The sequence below is a fragment of the Oncorhynchus mykiss genome, chromosome Y (assembly GCF_013265735.2).
Source record: "Oncorhynchus mykiss isolate Arlee chromosome Y, USDA_OmykA_1.1, whole genome shotgun sequence".
Classification (NCBI taxonomy): domain Eukaryota; kingdom Metazoa; phylum Chordata; class Actinopteri; order Salmoniformes; family Salmonidae; genus Oncorhynchus; species Oncorhynchus mykiss.
This window is the reverse complement of record NC_048593.1, coordinates 39,949,839-39,966,244: the sequence shown is the minus strand read 5'-3', so window position 1 is coordinate 39,966,244 and position 16,406 is coordinate 39,949,839. Positions and strand designations below refer to the sequence as shown.

The following is a 16,406-nucleotide window of genomic DNA, read 5'->3' as shown; positions in this document are numbered from 1 at the left end:
TGTTACACAGAGATACAGTTCTAATGTTACACAGAGATACAGTTCTAATGTCACACAGAGATACAGTTCTAATGTCACACAGAGATACAGTTCTAATGTCACACAGAGATACAGTTCTAATGTCACACAGATATACAGTTCTAATGTTACAGAGATACAGTTCTAATGTCACACAGAGATACAGTTATGATGTCACACAGAGATACAGTTCTAATATCACACAGAGATACAGTTCTAATGTTACACAGAGATACAGTTCTAATGTTACACAGAGATACAGTTCTAATGTTACACCGCGATACAGTTCTAATGTTACACAGAGATACAGTTCTAATGTTACACAGATATACAGTTCTAATGTTACAGAGATACAGTTCTAATATTACAGAGATACAGTTCTAATGTCACACAGAGATACAGTTCTAATGTTACAGAGATACAGTTATAATGTCACACAGAGATACAGTTATAATGTTACAGAGATACAGTTCTAATGTCACACAGAGATACAGTTCTAATGTCACACAGAGATACAGTTCTAATGTCACACAGAGATACAGTTCTAATGTCACACAGAGATACAGTTCTAATGTTACACAGAGATACAGTTATGATGTCACACAGAGATACAGTTCTAATGTCACACAGAGATACAGTTCTAATGTCACACAGAGATACAGTTCTAATGTCACACAGAGATACAGTTCTAATGTCACACAGAGATACAGTTCTAATGTCACACAGAGATACAGTTCTAATGTCACACAGAGATACAGTTCTAATGTCACATAGAGATACAGTTCTAATGTCACACAGAGATACAGTTCTAATGTTACAGAGATACAGTTCTAATGTCACACAGAGATACAGTTATAATGTCACACAGAGATACAGTTATAATGTTACACAGAGATACAGTTATGATGTCACACAGAGATACAGTTCTAATGTTACATAGAGATACAGTTATGATGTCACACATAGATACAGTTCTAATGTCACACAGAGATACAGTTCTAATGTCACACAGAGATACAGTTCTAATGTCACACAGAGATACAGTTCTAATGTCACACAGAGATACAGTTCTAATGTTACATATAGATACAGTTCTAATGTCACACAGAGATACAGTTCTAATGTCACACAGAGATACAGTTCTAATGTCACACAGAGATACAGTTCTAATGTCACATAGAGATACAGTTCTAATGTCACACAGAGATACAGTTCTAATGTAACATAGAGATACAGTACTAATGTCACACAGAGATACAGTTCTAATGTTACAGAGATACAGTTATAATGTCACACAGAGATAAAGTTCTAATGTTACACAGAGATACAGTTCTAATGTTACACAGAGATACAGTTCTAATGTCACACAGAGATACAGTTCTAATGTCACACAGAGATACAGTTCTAATGTCACACAGAGATACAGTTCTAATGTCACAGAGATATACAGTTCTAATGTTACAGAGATACAGTTCTAATGTCACACAGAGATACAGTTATGATGTCACACAGAGATACAGTTCTAATGTTACACAGAGATACAGTTCGAATATTACAGAGATACAGTTCTAATGTTACACAGAGATACAGTTCTAATGTTACAAAGAGATACAGTTCTAATGTCACACAGAGATACAGTTCTAATGTCACACAGATATACAGTTCTAATGTCACACAGATATACAGTTCTCATGTTACATAGATACAGTTCTAATGTTACAGAGATACAGTTCTAATGTCACACAGAGATACAGTTCTAATGTTACACAGATATACAGTTCTCATGTTACAGAGATACAGTTCTAATGTTACAGAGATACAGTTCTAATGTCACACAGAGATACAGTTCTAATGTTACAGAGATACAGTTATAATGTCACACAGAGATACAGTTATAATGTTAAAGAGATACAGTTCTAATGTCACACAGAGATACAGTTCTAATGTCACACAGAGATACAGTTCTAATGTCACACAGAGATACAGTTCTAATGTCACACAGAGATACAGTTATGATGTCACACAGAGATACAGTTCTAATGTCACACAGAGATACAGTTCTAATAGAGATACAGTTCTAATGTCACACAGAGATACAGTTCTAATGTTACAGAGATACAGTTCTAATGTCACACAGAGATACAGTTCTAATGTTACAGAGATACAGTTATAATGTCACACAGAGATACAGTTATAATGTTAAAGAGATACAGTTCTAATGTCACACAGAGATACAGTTCTAATGTCACACAGAGATACAGTTCTAATGTCACACAGAGATACAGTTCTAATGTCACACAGAGATACAGTTATGATGTCACACAGAGATACAGTTCTAATGTCACACAGAGATACAGTTCTAATAGAGATACAGTTCTAATGTCACACAGAGATACAGTTCTAATGTTACAGAGATACAGTTCTAATGTCACACAGAGATACAGTTCTAATGTCACACATAGATACAGTTCTAATGTTACAGAGATACAGTTCTAATGTCACACAGATACAGTTCTAATGTTACAGAGATACAGTTATAATGTCACACAGAGATACAGTTCTAATGTTACACAGAGATACAGTTCTAATGTTACATAGAGATACAGTTCTAATGTCACACAGAGATACAGTTCTAATGTCACACAGAGATACAGTTCTAATGTCACACAGAGATACAGTTCTAATGTCACACAGATATACAGTTCTAATGTTACAGAGATACAGTTCTAATGTCACACAGAGATACAGTTATGATGTCACACAGAGATACAGTTCTAATGTCACACAGAGATACAGTTCTAATGTTACACAGAGATACAGTTCTAATGTTACACAGAGATACAGTTCTAATGTTACACAGAGATACAGTTCTAATGTTACACAGAGATACAGTTCTAATGTTACACAGATATACAGTTCTAATGTTACAGAGATACAGTTCTAATGTTACAGAGATACAGTTCTAATGTCACACAGAGATACAGTTCTAATGTTACAGAGATACAGTTATAATGTCACACAGAGATACAGTTATAATGTTACAGAGATACAGTTCTAATGTCACACAGAGATACAGTTCTAATGTTACACAGAAATACAGTTCTAATGTTACACAGAGATACAGTTCTAATGTCACACAGAGATACAGTTCTAATGTCACACAGAGATACAGTTCTAATGTCACACAGAGATACAGTTCTAATGTTACACAGAGATACAGTTATGATGTCACACAGAGATACAGTTCTAATGTCACACAGAGATACAGTTATAATGTTACAGAGATACAGTTCTAATGTCACACAGAGATACAGTTCTAATGTTACAGAGATACAGTTCTAATGTCACACAGAGATACAGTTATAATGTCACACAGAGATACAGTTCTAATGTTACACAGAGATACAGTTATGATGTCACACAGAGATACAGTTCTAATGTTACATAGAGATACAGTTATGATGTCACACAGAGATACAGTTCTAATGTCACACAGAGATACAGTTCTAATGTCACACAGAGATACAGTTCTAATGTCACACAGAGATACAGTTCTAATGTCACACAGAGATACAGTTCTAATGTTACATAGAGATACAGTTCTAATGTCACACAGAGATACAGTTCTAATGTCACACAGAGATACAGTTCTAATGTCACACAGAGATACAGTTCTAATGTCACATAGAGATACAGTTCTAATGTCACACAGAGATACAGTTCTAATGTTACAGAGATACAGTTATAATGTCACACAGAGATACAGTTATAATGTTACACAGATATACAGTTCTAATGTTACACAGAGATACAGTTCTAATGTCACACAGAGATACAGTTCTAATGTCACACAGAGATACAGTTCTAATGTCACACAGAGATACAGTTCTAATGTCACACAGATATACAGTTCTAATGTTACAGAGATACAGTTCTAATGTTACAAAGAGATACAGTTCTAATGTCACACAGAGATACAGTTATAATGTCACACAGAGATATGTGACTACTCCACAATATGCCATAGTAATGTAGTCTACAGAATGGTGTTAGTTCTAAGTAATGTAGTCTACAGAATGGTGTTAGTTCTAAGTAATGTATTCTACAGAATGTTGTGTTTGTGTGTTCTCTTACCGACACAGAGGTTCCACCAGGTCCCTGTCCAAGAAGTCATGGTCCCTCTTCACTGACAAGATATCTATAGGAAACTGGGAGTCTGAGAGAGAGAGAGAGAGAGAGAGAGAGAGAGAGAGAGAGAGAGAGATGGATTCCAGCAGACTGCAGCAGTACTATAGTTAAAGATCAATGAAGTCACTGACTGCTAGTGGTCACAGACTATGGCCCATTCATTTGGGACACAGCTACAGGCTACAGGCCAGCACCCTGAAAAGAGTTTAATCTGGGGGGAATGACAGAGTGTCTTTGGAAAAATACACACACACACACATGCTTTTCTGTTTGTGTGTGTGGTGGAGAGAGAGGGTGAATCTACAGTAAGCCACAGAAACACACAGTTCTGTCGGCAGAAACACAGTGCTAGTCCTAACCCAGTATTAAAGACTATCTATAGTACAGGACAACTAAACAGAGGAGAGGAGGAGGAGGAGGAGAGGTGAAGGAGGATTAGGAGGAGAGGGAGGAAAGGGGGAGGGGGAGGGGGGAGGAGGAGGAGAGGGGGTGGGGGGGAGGAGGAGAAGACGGGAGGGGGGGAGGAGGAGGAGAGGGGGTGGGGGGGAGGAGGAAGAGGGGGGGAGAGGGAGTTGGAGGGGGATGAGGAGACGGGGAGGAGGAGGAGGAGGAGGAGAGGGGGAGGAGGAGGGGGGGAGGAGGAGGAGGAGGAGGAGGAGACGGGGAGGAGAAGGAGGAGAAGACGGGGAGGAGGAGGAGAGGTGGAGGAGGAGGAGAGGGTGGAAAGGGGGAGGGGGAGGAGGAGACGGGGAGGAGGAGGAGGAGGAGGGGGAGGGGGGGAGGAGGAGGAGGAGGAGGAGGAGACGGGGAGGAGGAGGAGACGGGGGGGAGTAGGAGGAGGGGAGGAGAAGGAGGAGGAGGAGACGGGAGGAGGAGGAGGAGGAGGAGGAGGAGACGGGGGGAGGAGGAGGGGAGGAGGAGGGGAGGAGGAGGACGAGGGGACGGGAGGAGGACGAGGAGAGGGGGAGGAGGAGGGTGGGAGGGGAGGAGGAGGAGGAGACAGGGAGGCGGAGGAGGAGACGGGGAGGGGAAGGAGACGGGGAGGAGGAGGAGACGGGGAGGAGGAGGAGGAGGAGGATTAGGAGGAGTGGGAGGAAAGGGGGAGGGGGAGGGGGAGGAGGAGACGGGGAGGAGGAGGAGGAGGAGGAGGGTGAGAGAGAGAAACAGAGGGGGGGAGGAGGAGGAGGAGGAGGAGAGGGGGAGGGGGAGAAAGAGAAACAGAGGAGAAGAGGAGGAGGAGGAGAGGGGGAGGGTGAGAGAGAGAAACAGAGGGGGGAGGAGGAGGAGGAGGAGGAGGAGGAGGAGGAGGAGGAGGAGGAGGAGAGGGGGAGGGGGAGGGTGAGAGAGAGAAACAGAGGGGGGGAGGAGGAGGAAGAGGAGGAGAGGGGGAGGGTGAGAGAGAGAAACAGAGGGGGTGAGAATGAAAGAGGGAGTGAGAGAGACAAAGAGATGGAGGTCGGGAGGGAGCGAGGGTGGGAGGGAGGGAGGATGTTCCAGGCAGTCAGAGATAGCAGAGGCCATTCCCATGACCCCTCCCTTTAAATTACAGAATAGAAATAGACCCTGGGAGGGAGGGAGGAGAGGAGAAGAGATGAGAGATGAGAAGAAATGAGGAGAGGAGGGATTAAGAGAGGAAGGGAGAGGAATTTAGGGAAAAGAGGAGATGATGGTGAAGGAAGAAGAGACATAGAGGGGGATGGGAGAGAGGAGAGGAATTTACCGAACTCTCAATATGAGACCCAACAGCTGTTGGAAATGCAGTGTGAAAATGCAGTGTGGTAATGCAGTTTGGTAATGCAGTTTGGTAGTGCAGTGTGATAACGCAGTGTGGTAAAGCAGTGTGAAATGCAGTGTGGAAATGCAGTGTGTGTTTACCTTCGTAGAGCTGGGCATACTGTGGGAACCCTGCAGCCCTCAGCCAATCACAAGCCTCCTTGGCCTCGATCTCTGTAAGACGGGGAGAGGAGTCCCATTAGGAATAAAGACACACACAATGGTTATTGGAGTCAACCTGGATGCCAAGTTGTTTTGCTTTAAGCAAAAATACCTTTTATTGATGGAAAGAGGGAGAGAAAGAGAGTGAGAGATGGTAGATATTGCATTCATTTTCTGTGTATCAAGTTTACAAACTATAATTTCGAAATGTTTCATATATTTAACTTCTCAGATGCATTCAGATTCAGTTTCCAAATTCATTTCTCTAAATTCAGATTCAAAACCAGAGACAACATCCTGGTACTTTACAACATCCTGGTACTTTACAACATCCTGGTACCTTACCACATCCTGGTACTTTACAACATCCTGGTACTTTACAACATCCTGGTACTTTACCACATCCTGGTACTTTACCACATCCTGGTACTTTACAACATCCTTGTACTTTACAACATCCTGGTACTTTACCACATCCTGGTACTTTACCACATCCTGGTACTTTACAACATCCTGGTACTTTACCACATCCTGGTACTTTACAACATCCTGGTACCTTACCACATCCTGGTACTATACCACATCCTGGTACTTTACCACATCCTGGTACTTTACCACATCCTGGTACTTTACCACATCCTGGTACTTTACCACATCCTGGTACTTTACCACATCCTGGTACTTTACAACATCCTGGTACTTTACAACATCCTGGTACTTTACAACATCCTGGTACTTTACCACATCCTGGTACTTTACAACATCCTGGTACTTTACCACATCCTGGTACTTTACCACATCCTGGTACTTTACAACATCCTGGTACTTTACCACATCCTGGTACTTTACCACATCCTGGTACTTTCCCACATCCTGGTACTTTCCCACATCCTGGTACTTTCCCACATCCTGGTACTTTCCCACATCCTGGTACTTTACCACATCCTGGTACTTTACCACATCCTGGTACTTTCCCACATCCTGGTACTTTACCACATCCTGGTACTTTACAACATCCTGGTACTTTACCACATCCTGGTACTTTACCACATTCTGGTACTTTACCACATCCTGGTACTTTACAACATCCTGGTACTTTACCACATCCTGGTACTTTCCCACATCCTGGTACTTTCCCACATCCTGGTACTTTCCCACATCCTGGTACTTTCCCACATCCTGGTACTTTACCACATCATGGTACCTTACCACATCCTGGTACTTTACCACATCCTGGTACTTTAAGAGAAATGGTGGAAGAGAACAGAGGTTTCTGTCTGTAAACATATTAAACACGTTTCTGGCAGTTTATAAAGCCAACGTGTTGAATTGATTTTCTTCCTCTGAATTTGTCTCTAGTGTTTGTGATATAAGACCATTCCTGAAAGCTTACTCTCTCTGGAGCTTGGTCATGCATTCGGTTCCCCTCTATGGTGCTAACAGGAAACGCAGGACACGCTGGAAGGGGAGTGCAACAAAAACAGCCATGGGCTCAAAGAGTTTAACATCTAACCGCCATTTTCATTTCCTAGTCCGTAAAAACTTAAAAGTTTTTTTTTTTTTTGTCATAGCGGCAGAGCCAGACCACAAGGTGCGGCAGCACCCCTCTTACATTCTTTGGGGTACTACAGTTCTCGAGTTCGGGGTAATTCGCCATCTGACGAACATATCGGAAGGGATAGTAGTTGGTAGAGTTTGGTATGAGGGTGTGGATGGTGTTTGGGGAGGCTGATTAAGCAAGGGGATTCAGGTGAGTGAGGTGGGCTTTTGGCTAATGAAGTATGGAGGCATGTGAGGAAATTTGCATGGTCACGTCTCTGTCTCTCTGTCTCTGTCTCTCTCTCTCTGTCTCTGTCTCTCTCTCTTTCTGTGTCTCTCTCTCTCTCTGTGTCTCTCTCTCTCTCTGTGTCTCTCTCTCTGTGTGTCTCTCTCTCTCTCTCTCTCCATATATGGAGTTCTTTACTAAGGACACATTACAATATGAATGTCAGTGCACATATATGGAGTTCCTGCTCTAAGGCTGCTTTCCAATAGGGAAGAAAAATGCCCATAAATGGAAGTTCCTGCTGCAGATTAGACGTGTCATCTGAGGTTTAAATCTCTCCTCCCGAAACTGAATTTTAAACTTCAACAAATATCCCCCAAAAAACACTACAGTGAAAACTACAGTATTTATCCCATAGTATACATCAAGTATTTATTCAATAGTATACTATGGTATTTTTTCATGTGGGAGTGTAGGAATATAAATGTTTCAGTTCAGAGGAGCGGCTGCCGCACCCCCCACACTCCTACTTCGTCTCGCGCACACACACACACACACACACACACACACACACACACACACACACACACACACACACACACACACACACACACACACACACACACACCGGAATGTTCAATGTGTGAATCTATTCAGCCTTCTTTAATTCCATAGCAGGAGACATTCCCCGAGCGAACACTGTCTCCTATAGAATACCACTGCTCTGATCCTAAAGACAGACGGAGACACAGTGAGTGGGTTAACCTTACAGTCCGCTACATGGAGACACAGTGAGTGGGTTAACCTTACAGTCCGCTACATGGAGACACAGTGAGTGGGTTAACCTTACAGTCCGCTACATGGAGACACAGTGAGTGGGTTAACCTTACAGTCCACTACATGGAGACACAGTGAGTGGGTTAACCTTACAGTCCACTACATGGAGACACAGTGAGTGGGTTAACCTTACAGTCCACTACATGGAGACACAGTGAGTGGGTTAACCTTACAGTCCACTACATGGAGACACAGTGAGTGGGTTAACCTTACAGTCCGCTACATGGAGACACAGTGAGTGGGTTAACCTTACAGTCTGTTACATGGAGACACAGTGAGTGGGTTAACCTTACAGTCCGCTACATGGAGACACAGTGAGTGGGTTAACCTTACAGTCCACTACATGGAGACACAGTGAGTGGGTTAACCTTACAGTCCACTACATGGAGACACAGTGAGTGGGTTAACCTTACAGTCCACTACATGGAGACACAGTGAGTGGGTTAACCCTACAGTCTGTTACATGGAGACACAGTGAGTGGGTTAACCTTACAGTCTGTTACATGGAGACACAGTGAGTGGGTTAACCTTACAGTCCGCTACATGGAGACACAGTGAGTGGGTTAACCTTACAGTCCACTACATGGAGACACAGTGAGTGGGTTAACCTTACAGTCCACTACATGGAGACACAGTGAGTGGGTTAACCTTACAGTCCACTACATGGAGACACAGTGAGTGGGTTAACCCTACAGTCTGTTACATGGAGACACAGTGAGTGGGTTAACCTTACAGTCTGTTACATGGAGACACAGTGAGTGGGTTAACCTTACAGTCCGCTACATGGAGACACAGTGAGTGGGTTAACCTTACAGTCTGTTACATGGAGACACAGTGAGTGGGTTAACCTTACAGTCTGTTACATGGAGACACAGTGAGTGGGTTAACCTTACAGTCTGCTACATGGAGACACAGTGAGTGGGTTAACCTTACAGTCTGTTACATGGAGACACAGTGAGTGGGTTAACCTTACAGTCTGTTACATGGAGACACAGTGAGTGGGTTAACCTTACAGTCCGCTACATGGAGACACAGTGAGTGGGTTAACCTTACAGTCTGTTACATGGAGACACAGTGAGTGGGTTAACCTTACAGTATGTTACATGGAGACACAGTGAGTGGGTTAACCTTACAGTCCGCTACATGGAGACACAGTGAGTGGGTTAACCTTACAGTCTGTTACATGGAGACACAGTGAGTGGGTTAACCTTACAGTCCACTACATGGAGACACAGTGAGTGGGTTAACCCTACAGTCTGTTACATGGAGACACAGTGAGTGGGTTAACCTTACAGTCTGTTACATGGAGACACAGTGAGTGGGTTAACCTTACAGTCCACTACATGGAGACACAGTGAGTGGGTTAACCTTACAGTCCACTACATGGAGACACAGTGAGTGGGTTAACCTTACAGTCCACTACATGGAGACACAGTGAGTGGGTTAACCTTACAGTCTGTTACATGGAGACACAGTGAGTGGGTTAACCTTACAGTCTGTTACATGGAGACACAGTGAGTGGGTTAACCTTACAGTCCACTACATGGAGACACAGTGAGTGGGTTAACCCTACAGTCTGTTACATGGAGACACAGTGAGTGGGTTAACCTTACAGTCTGTTACATGGAGACACAGTGAGTGGGTTAACCTTACAGTCCACTACATGGAGACACAGTGAGTGGGTTAACCCTACAGTCTGTTACATGGAGACACAGTGAGTGGGTTAACCTTACAGTCTGTTACATGGAGACACAGTGAGTGGGTTAACCTTACAGTCCACTACATGGAGACACAGTGAGTGGGTTAACCTTACAGTCCACTACATGGAGACACAGTGAGTGAGTTAACCCTACAGTCTGTTACATGGAGACACAGTGAGTGGGTTAACCTTACAGTCTGTTACATGGAGACACAGTGAGTGGGTTAACCTTACAGTCCACTACATGGAGACACAGTGAGTGGGTTAACCCTACAGTCTGTTACATGGAGACACAGTGAGTGGGTTAACCCTACAGTCTGTTACATGGAGACACAGTGAGTGGGTTAACCTGACTAAACTGGTGTAATTTTAGCACGGTTGAGTTCCAGTCAGGTGTTAACTCTTCACAACACTGTTACCGCTGCTAATGCCTTGACTTCACAGATGCCACACACACACATTCATAGCCAGACACACACACAGCCACACCCCATCGCCCCAGCACTGTGGCTGGTTTCAAGTTGGCATGTATCTTTTTCCACTGACATGCATAATGCCCACACAGCTAAACTGGCAGGCTACTTGAGATTCTCTGTGTGTGTGTGTGTGTGTGTGTGTGTGTGTGTGTGTGTGTGTGTGTGTGTGTGTGTGTGTGTGTGTGTGTGTGTGTGTGTGTGTGTGTGTGTGTGTGTGTGTGATTGAGTGGTTCTTTACAAGCCCTAATTAAAACATTACACAGGGCCTTGTGCTGACAAGAGTTAATGAATTAATGTGCTGCCAGTATTCACATTCACAGTGGCGGCTCTAGCTTGTATGGCTCACTGGGCGAACCCCCCCTTCAGCCCCCAAAAGCACTATTCTGCACCAACTGTAATTTTGATTCGGACATTTCAGACACAAATAACTAATCATAACATTTAAAACTATATAAATATAAATATATATACAAAAATAAACAAGTCGTGTGTTGATTTGGCATCAATACATTACCCATACCCCAACACCGTCAACCAAGAGTCAAGCCCCCTACCTCGGGCTTCCAGTGGGGAGACCTGAGGTCAACCTACCCCCGCTCCCCTACCTCAGGCTTCTAGTGGGGAGACCTGAGGTCAACCTACCCCCGCCCCCCTCCCCAAATCGTACTTCTAAGTGAGAGACCTTCCCAGGCAGTAGCCTGCCTAGCTCACAAGTGGGTTAACTGCCTTGTTCAGGGCAGGTCGACAGATTTTTCCCTTGTCAGCTCGGGGATTCGATCCAGCAACGTTTTGGTTACTGGTCCAACACTCTAACCACTAGGCTACCTGCCATAAATGTCACCATTCCAAAGATTTTTGTGAGGGCACCCTGTGTCGCCCTGGGCGGCTGCCCATGTCGCCTATACCTAAATCCGCACTGCACATTCACATAGTATAAACACACACACACACACAACAAACATTACTTTCCCATCATAACCAGTCACACACAATGATTCCAGAACATCAGTCATAGATTCCAGAACGTCAGTCATAGATTCCAGAATGTCAGTCATAGATTCCAGAATGTCAGTCATAGATTCTAGAATGTCAGTCATAGATTCCAGAATGTCAGTCATAGATTCTAGAATGTCAGTCATATATTCCAGAATGTCAGTCATAGATTCCAGAATGTCAGTCATAGATTCTAGAATGTCAGTCATAGATTCTAGAACATCAGTCATAGATTCCAGAATGTCAGTCATAGATTCCAGAATGTCAGTCATAGATTCTAGAATGTCAGTCATAGATTCCAGAATGTCAGTCATAGATTCCAGAATGTCAGTCATAGATTCCAGAACGTCAGTCATAGATTCCAGAACGTCAGTCATAGATTCCAGAACGTCAGTCATAGATTCCAGAACGTCAGTCATTCCTCATAGATCTCCTGATATCCTGTCCTGCCTCTATCATATATCATTGGTCCTAGTCATTACTATGGTATTCTCTATCACATCATTGGTTCTAGTCATTATTGTGGTATCCTCTATCACATCATTGGTTCTAGTCATTATTGTGGTATCCTCTATCATATATCATTGGTTCTAGTCATTACTGTGGTATTCTCTATCACATCATTGGTTCTAGTCATTACTGTGGTATTCTCTATCACATCATTGGTTCTAGTCATTATTGTGGTATTCTCTATCATATATCATTGGTTCTCGTCATTACTATGGTATTCTCTATCACATCATTGGTTCTAGTCAGTACTGTGGTATTCTCTATCACATCATTGGTTCTAGTCATTACTGTGGTATTCACTATATCGGTTATCTCATAGTATTCCATTCACACTCATTCACATCAAGCTGAACAAAGGACTGAAGTCATAGAGAAACAGACAGGCGGACAGACAGACAGACAGACAGACAGACAGACAGACAGACAGACAGACAGACAGACAGGCAGGCAGACGGACAGACGGACGGACGGACGGACGGACAGGCGGACAGACGGACAGACGGACAGAGTGACAGACAAACAGACAGGACAACACAGTGTGTGAGAACTCTCGTCTTTAACTGTCGAACATCCCAGAGAGAGAAAAAAGAGAGAGAAGAGAGAGAGAGGAGAGAGAGATGAGAGAGAAGAGAGAGAGGAGAGAGATGAGAGAAAAGAGAGAGGAGAGAGAAAAGAGAGAGAAGAGAGAGAAGAGAGAGAAGAGAGAGAGAAGAGAGAGAGGAGAGAGGCGAGAGAGGTCAAGAAACTACTTCTCACCACACTCCAACAATTACATGCCTTTTTCTTTCACAACATTCTCTGCATAACTCCTCTCTCTCTCTTTCACACCAAACATGCCTGCCTGCCACACATAACACAATACACCATAGAAGATAAGACTGTAGAGATAATACAATGCCCTTCAGTGAAAACAGACATGGTATAGAGAGAACATTCTGGGCTATATATACAGTCTCCTGTGTGACTGTGTGTCTGTGTCTCTGTGTTTTTGTGACTGTGTGCATGTGACTGTGTGTCGGTATGTCTGTGACTGTGTGTCTGTAAGTGTCTGCGTGTCTGTGACTATGATAGTTCGTATGTGACTGTGTGTCTGTGTGTCTTTGACTGTGTGTCGGTATGTCTGTGACTGTGTGTCTGTGAGTGTCTGTAAGAGAAATGGAAAAATAAGAGATGAAACTCACTTCTCATAGTTCAGTGATACTGGTGACATGCAGAATGTCCTTTCTCCAATTAAAGGGTCATATTCTCTTCATCCGTAACAAACTCATCCAGAGTAAACATTTCCACTGTAACTTGACAAGATCCTTCTGCTCTCCTTCTTCCTCTCTCTCTCTCTTTCTCTCTCTCTCTCTTTTGTCTCTCTCTCTCGTCTGTCTCTCTCTTTCTCTCTCTCCCTCTTCTCTCTCTTTTGTCTCTCTTTTTTCTCTCTCTTGTCTCTCTCTTTTCTCTCTCGTCTCTCTCTTTTCTCTCTCTTGTCTCTCTCTTTTCTCTCTCTTGTCTCTCTCTCTCTCTCTTGTCTCTCTCTTTCTCCCTGCCTCTCTCTCTGCCTCTCTCTCTCTCTCTCTCTCTTTCTCTCTCTCTCTCTCTCTCTCTTTTCTCTCTCTTGTCTCTCTCTCTCTCTCTTGTCTCTCTCTTTCTCCCTGCCTCTCTCTCTGCCTCTCTCTCTCTCTCTCTCTTTCTCTCTCTCTCTCTCTTGTCTCTCTCTCTCTCTTGTCTCTCTCTTTCTCCCTGCCTCTCTCTCTCTGCCTCTCTCTCTCTCTCTCTCTCTCTCTCTCTCTCTCTCTCTCTCTCTCTCTCTCTCCCTCTGCTGTTGTTTTGTACACTTCTTCTCCTCTATCGTTCCATTCAACTCTTTATTATGATCCTTTATATTCCTCTCCTGACTTCTCTCTTATCTCTTTCACTTCCTCTGTCCTTCTTTTCCTCTCGCCACTGTTCTCTAATTCTTGGACTCTCCACTGTTCTCTAATACTAGGACTCTCCACTGTTCTCTAATACTAGGACTCTCCACTGTTCTCTAATACTAGGACTCTCCACTGTTCTCTAATACTAGGACTCTCCACTGTTCTCTAATACTAGGACTCTCCACTGTTCTCTAATACTAGGACTCTCCACTGTTCTCTAATACTAGGACTCTCCACTGTTCTCTAATACTAGGACTCTCCACTGTTCTCTAATACTAGGACTCTCCACTGTTCTCTAATACTAGGACTCTCCACTGTTCTCTAATATTAGGACTCTCCACTGTTCTCTAATGCTAGGACTCTCCACTGTTATCTAATACTAGGACTCTCCACTGTTCTCTAATACTAGGACTCTCCACTGTTCTCTAATACTAGGACTCTCCACTGTTCTCTAATACTAGGACTCTCCACTGTTCTCTAATACTAGGACTGAATAGATATGAGACCGACCTATAGACTGAGGAGATATGAGACTGACCTATAGACTGAGGAGATAGGAGACTGACCTATAGACTGAGGAGATAGGAGACTGACCTATAGACTGAGGAGATAGGAGTCTGACCTATAGAATGAGGAAATATGAGACTGACCTATAGACTGAGGAGATATGAGACTGACATAGGAGACTGACAAAGGAGACTGACCTATAAACTGAGGAGATAGGAGACTGACCTATAGACTGAGGAGATAGGAGAATCCTGATGGCATGGGAATAAATTATTCGTCAGCACAGACTTTAATTAACACACACACCTGAACAACATGCTGTGTTGTTAATCCCACTGGGCTCATTACAATCGTCTCCTCTCAGCGAGCGAAAGAGAGAAAGAGAGAGAGAGAGAGAGAGAGAGAGAGAGAGAGAGAGAGAGAGAGAGAGAGAGAGAGAGAGAGGAAGGGAAAGAGGGGGAGAGAGACAGACAGACAGACAGACAAAGAGATAAGAGAGAGAGAGATGTGGAGCAGGAGATGAGGGAATGAGTAGGGGGTGAAGGAGTGAGCAGGGGTGAGGGATTGAGTAGGGAGTGAGGAAGGGAGGGAGTAGGGTGTGAGGGAGGGAGGGAGGAAGTAGGGCGTGAGGGAGTGAGTAAGGGGTGAGGGACGGAGGGAGTAGGGGGTGAGGGAGGGAGTAAGGGGTGAGAGAGTGAGGGAGCATGGGGTGAGGGAGTATTAGGGTGAGGGAGTGAGTATGGGGTGAGGAAGGGAGGGAGCATGGGGTGAGGGAGTGAGTGAGTAAGGGGTGAGGGAGGGAGTAGGGGGTGAGGGAGTGAGTAAGTGGTGAGGGAGGGAGTAGGGGGTGAGGGAGTGAGTAAGTGGTGAGGGAGGTAGTAGGGGTGAGGGGGTGAGGGGGGGTGGAGGGAGTAGGGGGTGAGGGGGAGTAGGGGTGAGGGGGGATGGAGGGAGTAGGGGTGAGGGGGGGATGGAGGGAGTAGGGGTGAGGGGGGGATGGAGGGAGTAGGGGTGAGCGGGGGATGGAGGGAGTAGGGGTGAGGGGGGGATGGAGGGAGTAGGGGTGAGGGGGGGATGGAGGGAGTAGGGGTGAGGGGGGAGGGAGGGAGTAGGGGGTGAGGGAGGGAGGGAGTAGGGGGTGAGGGTGGGAATAGGGGTGGGGGGGGGGTGAAGGAAGGTTATGTGGGGTTTAATTGAAGGCCATTGTCCATTCTGACTGACCTACAACGGTAGTTGTTTACCTATTACATTACAATGGAACCAAATGTTCCTTAGAAGGTTTTCGAATCCAAAATGCCTTTGGCCCTTTAATTTTTACTGCCTTTCTTTCCTTCTCCCCCTTTTTCATCTAGCTACACTGTCTAACTACACTGTCTAGCTACACTGTCTAACTACACTGTCTAGCTACACTGTCTAACTACACTGTCTAGCTACACTGTCTAACTACACTGTCTAGCTACACTGTCTAACTACACTGTCTAACTACACTGTCTAGCTACACTGTCTAACTACATTGTCTAGCTACACTGTCTAACTACACTGTCTAGCTACACTGTCTAACTACATTGTCTAGC

At 44.3% G+C, this 16,406-nt stretch overlaps 1 protein-coding gene across 1 annotated transcript in view; it reads right to left on the bottom strand.

Annotated features, from left to right (window-relative positions):
- stard13a (StAR-related lipid transfer (START) domain containing 13a) overlaps positions 1 to 16,406 on the bottom strand; it is a 124,165-nt gene that overhangs the window by 20,731 nt on the left and 87,028 nt on the right. Inside the window, 2 exon segments of the mRNA XM_036967467.1 lie at positions 4,153 to 4,234; positions 6,082 to 6,153. Of these exon segments, the coding sequence (XP_036823362.1) occupies positions 4,153 to 4,234; positions 6,082 to 6,153 (154 nt within the window).